The sequence below is a fragment of the Chenopodium album genome, chromosome 3 (assembly GCF_948465745.1).
Source record: "Chenopodium album chromosome 3, dcCheAlbu1.1, whole genome shotgun sequence".
NCBI classification, from domain to species: domain Eukaryota; kingdom Viridiplantae; phylum Streptophyta; class Magnoliopsida; order Caryophyllales; family Amaranthaceae; genus Chenopodium; species Chenopodium album.
This window is the reverse complement of record NC_137836.1, coordinates 42,896,446-42,903,958: the sequence shown is the minus strand read 5'-3', so window position 1 is coordinate 42,903,958 and position 7,513 is coordinate 42,896,446. Positions and strand designations below refer to the sequence as shown.

General features: G+C 39.1%; 1 protein-coding gene and 1 non-coding gene across 2 annotated transcripts; one reads left to right on the top strand and one right to left on the bottom strand.

Moving 5' to 3' along the window:
• Window positions 1-2,243: 2,243 nt before the first annotated feature.
• On the bottom strand, window positions 2,244-2,579 carry LOC145625063 (uncharacterized). The gene has a single exon (XM_081678145.1). It carries the CDS (start codon window positions 2,577-2,579, stop codon window positions 2,244-2,246), a length of 336 nt encoding a protein of 111 aa, XP_081534271.1.
• A 1,582-nt stretch (window positions 2,580-4,161) lies between these two features.
• On the top strand, window positions 4,162-4,267 carry LOC145625704 (small nucleolar RNA R71). The gene has a single exon (XR_014110611.1). It is a non-coding gene; the product is annotated as a small nucleolar RNA R71 (small nucleolar RNA).
• Window positions 4,268-7,513: the final 3,246 nt, after the last annotated feature.

The following is a 7,513-nucleotide window of genomic DNA, read 5'->3' as shown; positions in this document are numbered from 1 at the left end:
CCCATGAAGTATATTCCCCATACATCAAAGATCTCCAACTCTAGAATTGGTTGTTGGGGCATTTCGTTTCTCTTTGAAATGTTTCCGATCCTTTGGCATCGGTCACAACTCTTGACAAACTCCCAAACATTCTTGAAGAGATTTGGCCACCATAGTTCGCATTGAAGCACCATCAAAGCCGTTTTTGAGACACCCATATGACCACCACTCGGATCCATGTGACACATCTTCAACACACTAGGCAACTCCTCATTTGGAACACACCTCCTCAACAACCCACACCAACACCCCTTTTGTACAAAATCGGTTCATCCCAAACATAATGCCTAGCCTCCCTTTTGACCTTCTTTCTCCGATTCTTGGAAAATGAAGGAGGAAATTCCCCACAAGCAAGATAGTTCACCAAATTGGCAAACCATGGGAGTTCCTTCACATCTATAGCATACAAAGAATCATCTAACATTCTATCTTCAATGGGAGACCCATCATCTTGAACTTGAAAATCCTCAAGCCTAGATAAATGATCCGCTACCACATTCTCCGCTCCTTTCTTATCTCGAATCTCAAGGTCAAAAGTTTGAAGCTCTAACACCCAACGAATTAGTCTTGGCTTTGATTCCTTCTTCCCAAAAAGGTATTTTAGGGCCGCATGATCGGTGAACACAATTGTTTTGGACCCCAACAAATAGCAACGAAATTTTTCAAAGGAATGAACAATAGCTAAGAACTCCTTCTCCGTTGTAGTGTAATTCCGTTGATCTCCATTTAGACTCTTGGACATATAATAAATCACATGAAGTTTCTTATCAAATCTTTTACCTAAAACTCCTCCAATAGCCGTATCACTTGCATCACACATTAACTCAAATGGAAAATCCCATCTTCAACTTATTAAATGCCTCTAAACACTTGTCATCGAATACAAACTCGGCATCATTTTGAAGAAAATCATTGAGAGGCTTTGCAATGAGTGAAAAATCTTTAATGAATCTTCTATAGAAACCGGCATGGCCCAAAAATGATCTCACACCTTTCACATTGACCGGAGGTGGCAACTTTTCAATAACCTCAATCTTTGCCTTGTCAGCCTCTATGCCCTTGTGGGAAATCTTGTGCCCAAGGACTATTCCTTCTTCAACCATGAAATGGCATTTTTCCCAATTCAACACCAAGTTCACTTTCTCACATCTTTCCAAACACTTTTCAAGATTTTCAAGCCATGCTTCAAAGGAAACTCCACCTATGGAAAAATCATCCATAAACACCTCCATCTCCTCCTCTAACATGTCTCCAAAGATACTCATCATACACCGTTGGAAAGTGGCGGGAGCATTGCAAAGGCCAAATGGCATTCTCCTATAAGCAAAAGTACCATAGGAACAAGTAAAAGTAGTTTTCTCTTGGTCATCAGGATGAATAGGAATTTGGAAAAATCCCGAGTAACCATCAAGGAAACAATAGTTCTTGTGCCTCGTTAGTATTTCAAGCATTTGATCAATGAAAGGAAGGGGAAAGTGATCTTTCTTAGTGGATGTGTTTAGACGTCTATAGTATATACACATCCGCCAACCGGTGACAGTCCTTGTTGGAATTAGCTCACATTTTTCATTCTTGACGATGGTCATGCCTCCCTTCTTTGGAAGGACATGAACAGGTGAGACCCATCTAGAGCTTGAGATGGGAAATATTATTCCCGCATCTAAAAGCTTAGTGATCTCTTTCTTCAATACCTCCCCCATTTGGGGATGTAATTTCCGTTGTCGTTCAATAGAAGGAAGGGCACCCTCCTCAAGGGTTCTGTGGTGTGTACATAAAGCGGGGCTTATACCTTTGAGGTCATCAATGGTACAATCGAAAGCACCATGGTGCTTTCTCAAAACACCGCATAACGCTTGAGCTTGGCTTTTACTCAACGATGTGCTAACAATCACGGGATAAGTAGAATTTGGGCCTAAGAATTCATACCTTAGGTGTGATGGTAAAGGTTTGAGCCCTACCATAGGAACACCTTTACCTTCCTTGATCGAAGCCGCTTGCAAAGCCTCTTGGCTTGAGATTTTCATGCAAATTTGCTCATCACTTCCCTCAACACTTCCATCTAACAAGTTCTCGTACAAAGCCATGTCCTTGCTAGGAGCACCTATCTTTTCCTTGTTCAACAAAATACACTCAAGAGGATCATTAGTTGTGAGAAAGTGCTCATGAATTGAATGTACAAGATTATCTAAGATTTCAACTCTCATTCAATTCTCAAGAGATGAAGAAGGATATTTCATACTTTCATTCAAATCAAATTCAACTCCCTCATCTCCAATTTTAAGTGAAATCTTAGCACTTTTGACATCAATCAAAGCACTCGAAGTAGTAAGAAATGGTCTACCAAGAATAATAGGAATTGTAGAATCCTCATCTATGTCAAGGACCACAAAATCTACTGGAATGATGAACTTTCCTACCCTGAAGGGAACATCCTTTACCTTACCCCTTGGGATCCTAATTGATCTATCGGCTAATTGCAAGGTAATGTTGGTAGGTAAAAGTTCTCCTTTCTCTAGTCTTTGATATACTGAGTATGGCATAATGCTAACACTAGCTCCTAAATCACACAAGGCATTATCAATTTGCATTTTATAAATAGCACAAGGGATAGAAGAGTTTCCAGGATCCTTTAACTTGGGTGGGATTTAGTTCATTATTATTGCACTACAATTCTCGGTCAAATTAACCGTTTTCGCCACATCACATGTTCTTTTTCTACTCAAAATCTCCTTAAGGAACTTTGCATAATTTGACCTTTGTTATATCACATCGGTAAAAGGAAGAGTAAGATGAAGTTGTCTAAGCATCTCTATAAATTTCCCAAATTGCTCGTCTAACTTGTGCCCATTAAACTTTTGGGGGTAAGGGAGCTTAGGTTTGTAAACTTCTCTTTCTCTCTCTTTCACCTTCTCAACTTGTTCCTTATTGACTTCCTCAACTAAAGTATTCTCATCTCCCTCATTCTCAATTTGGCCATTGCTAGGACTATCTTTAACATCACTCTTCTTAGAGATTTCACTCTTAAGGACCCTACCACTTCTAGTCACAATAGCATTCATAGGGCTCTTAAGATCTAAGATTTGTGAAGACAAAGAAGATATATTTGTAAATTCCTTAAACTCATTAGCCAATTAAGAAATTTGGTTCTCTAACTCCTTATGGCAATTTAACATGTCACTGAATTTCTCATTGCTTAGGGTCATGTAGGTGTCCAACAATTTGGCTTGCTTCTCTATGACACCTTCCAAGAAACTCCTAGAGGAAAATTATTGATCATACAAATTATCACTATGCTCTTGGGTATTCGGAACAAATCCAAGTGGGGCATCTCTTTGACCATTCGATTGTAAATTTCCCCTACTTTGATTGTTCCAATTACCTCTACAATGATTTTGGCCGCTATCGTGATTATGGTTACCATAACCTTGGTTATAGTCCCCATATCCTTGGCCATGACTTTGACCATTATAACTATGGTTATTATAGCTACAACAATTCCCTTGGATTCCATGGTTTCTATAACCGCCATTTTGGTTATAATTGTCATAGTTCATTTGGTTGTGATAATTCATATTTCCAACATTCCTTTGAGCATCGAATCTAGGTCCAACATTGTTATTAGCAACTAAGTTCACATGTTCATTCTCACTACTAATATATTCATTACAAGGAACATTAGGGCAAAAAGAAGCATCATCGTCATTCATTCCACACAAATCACAAAACCAACATTCTCTAATCATGCAACAAGAAGAAGGAAGAGAGTTAGAGGAAGGAGTACCTCTCCCCTTAATTTGGGAGGGAATAATTGGTGCTTGTGAGGTCACACTCTTGAGCTTATACTTGATAGAAACTACCTCCTTCCCTAAATCCGAAATTTGAGTCGACAAACTGTTGATAGCATTGAGTTGTTCCATTGAGCATCCCATTGTACTACTCTTGTTTATCGACTCCTTCTCACAATCTTGCCATTCCATGTAGTTTATAACTACATCCTCAATGATACCTACAACCTCATCCTCGGTCTTATTCATGATTGGGCCTCCGGCTCCGGCATCTAGACTTGCTCTCCCTTGAGGACTCAAACCACCATAAAAATTTTGAATGATTAAATAAGTGGGTATCCCATGGTGAGGACACTCACGTTGGTACTCTTTGTATCTCTCCCATGCTTCATAAAGGCTTTCACTAGACTTTTGCTTGAAACCTTGTATCAAAGCTCTTGCCTCCGCCGTTTTCTTTTAAGGGAAGAAACGGGAAAGGAATTCCTTGGTGACTTCATCCCAAGTTCTCAAAGAATTAGGCTTCACTTCCTTATCTAGCCACTCTTGAGCCCTTCCAATTAGAGAAAAAGGAAATAGCTTAAGCCTTATGAATTCTTGAGCTACCTCGCTCACCTTAATTATGTTGCAATATTTCTAGAATTCCTTAAGATCATTTAGGTGGCTCTCATTAACTCCTCCACTATATTGCCTCCTTTCAATCAAAGTTATCATTGTCGGATTGATTTCAAAGTCACTATCCGGGATTAATAATGGAGCAATCCTGCTCTCATAATTGTATGCACCCGGAGTACCTAATTCCTTTAATGTAACCATTTGAGCTTCTCCCATGTTCACTTGCATACACAAACTCAAAGGAAATTATTAGTAGCACGGCTACAAATGTGGCCTAAAGAAGAAAATATTTTTGTATTTTTAAATTTTTTGTGAAATAGACTCAACAACAATAGCAATCATCTACGCCATTCCCCGGCAACGGCGCCATTTTTTATATAGGGCGAGACTAGGTCGTTGAAAACTAATCTACCCTTGGTCAAAACACAATTTATTATCTCTCAACACACCCCTATACGAAGCATAGAGTAAGTCGAGGGTCGAACCACTAGGAATGGGAGGTGAATGCTAAAGTCAAAGTTAAGCTATTTCGAAGCAATGAGGTGAGGTGTGTCTATTCTACCAATCAAACAATCGAAACGAAAATCAAACTTATCAAGTACTAGGGTATGGATCCACATAAACTCGTAATTAATTCAACTAATTAGGATTAAAGATGACTAAGTCAAGTGTTGCGAGGGAAAATCGATTAAGCAATCAAGAGAATATGGTTGACTAATCTCCTAGAGGTCAAACTAGCGCCAACTACGAGAGACTCTAACTAGTAAACTTGCAAACCTACTCAATCGACAAATATAAGCCACAAATCAATTTTCTGTATCAATGTGAACCTACAATGCAATCTACTATGAGAAATTTAGGTTGATCACTCCTAAATTAAACATACACATGCACATAATCAATCAACCAATTTAATCACAACATAAACTCCATCAATTTTCCCAAATTAGCATAAATCAATTACTCATATATGCTTCACCATTTCCCTAGCAAGAAAACTACTCACTATTCATGGAAATCATCATCAAAACTAAACTAAGCAACAAATTCATCATCATCATATTAATAAAAAATATACCTATTCAAAAATCAATCAACTTGAACAATTAACAAAGAAATTGATATCAAAACTAAGATTGCATTAAAGTAAAGTAATCCTTACAAACTTGCTTCAATTCAATGGAGAAAAACACTTGGAATCATCAATCTTCAATCATCAATCAAGAACTTCTCTCTCTACAAACTAGAATTTCTCTCTCTAAAAATCTAACCTAATTCTATTTTAATTTCTGAAAAATTCAATTCTCCCTAAACATAGAAAGAAGAAATATATATATATGTATGTATATATATATATATATATGTATATATATATATATATATATATATATATATATATATATATATATATATATATATATATATATATATATTAAAACTAACTAAGAGAAATTAGTTAGATCGTCCCCAAATAAACCCGAACAGGCGCGGCCAACTACAAGAGATAGAGCGGCTGCGCAAATTTGGGTACGATACAGGGACCTGAACATGTGCGCCCCCGAGAGAAGCGCGCCCGCTCCCGAGAGAGGCGCGCCCGCACCACCAAGTCGCGCGCCCGTGCTTGGGAACAGGGCATCCATCTTCCTTATCATTCCGATGCTCCTCGTGCGTTCCACTTAATGCTCTTGATAAACACGAAACGTTGTAGTTTCTAAACTTCATGTTTGCGGGTTCAAGACTAGAAATCTTTCCCCCACGGCTTGAATGCACATCTCAAGGTCTTTAGGAACTTGCACTTCTCCATGCTTGACCTTCAAATGGAGACCCCTAGGCATCATAATCAATGCCAAACTTGGGAAGAGGCCTCGGGAAACTTGGATAACGACCTTAACCTGAAAAATAAAGGAAAACAAGCAAATAAAATAGAAAATAACAAAATAAACCATTAAATGCATAAAGAAAGAAATCCAACTAAGAAAATGCAAACTAAAAGAAATAAAGAGTAAAATCAAGGAAAATCTAAGTAAAAGAGCTATAAAATAGAATGGAATTCATCCTAAGAAGAACCAAATGAGTGCCATAAATGACACTCATCATTTAGTCGGGTCGTATGATTGGGCCAGCTTGGCCTATGCGGACTTCCTTGTCGGACTGCGAGTTTCATGTCGTCATAGCTCCTTTGAGGGAAACATCGCACTTTCCAGCTTTTAGAAAGTCGTAGAGGTATGCTTCATTCCTTTTAAAGTTAACTGTAGTCCTATTTTAGCATTCGTAGACATTTCTTTGTTTTCGTAGATCTGGTTCTACGAGTACTTCCATCATTGCGCCTGCGATACCTTTACCTCGCGAGCTCCCTATTGCTGCCAGTTCGGGAGGTCTTCACAATGCAGATGTCACTTCTAGGCAAATTCGAGAGTTGATCCTCTTGGTATATTTTTTCATGCTTTCTCCTTATACCTTTAGTAGGATTTTGTCTTATGAGTATGCATTTTGTAGAAGCCGGCCGTAGAGTTTTGGTCGTGGGCCGATTTCGACGTTTTTGCTATTGCTACGCACTGCTCAGCGTCGCTATTTCTAGGGGACGTATGATGCTGCGATGTATCTTGGCAAGAGAGTGGATATTCAGCTCTCCTCAGAGGCCTTTGTTGTTCCGGCTCGTCCACCTCGGCATATTTTTGATAAGGCGAGGTTGAGGAATTTGGCGAGTAGGGCGCCAGAGGGCACGCCTTTGCGGACGCACGCTCGTTTGGAGCTATGATATCTAGAGGCCTTCCTACCTTTATTGTTCCAGCACCTAGTCTTCTAGGGGGCGAAGAGGAGGTATCCTTTATCTTGTACATTCATTTCGTGTGTAGCCCCCAAGTAGATACTAATTACTCAGTTTATCTTGTAGGACGCGCACACAGAGTTTGTTACTCCTCCTGTGTCCATCACCTATCAGGGGATGTATGGCCTTGTTGAGGAGATGATTCCTATAGCTCCTCTGGATCATCGCTTTATTGAGAAGTCGATACCATGACGTCAGACTTGGGTGAGTCATTTATTTTCCTTTTTACTTGCACATATATTTTTCGATC

What these genes read in the sequence shown, in the direction of transcription:
- LOC145625063 (XM_081678145.1), bottom strand. Translation starts at nt 2,579, where the DNA reads ATGCCATACTCAGTATATCAAAGACTAGAGAAAGGAGAACTTTTACCT.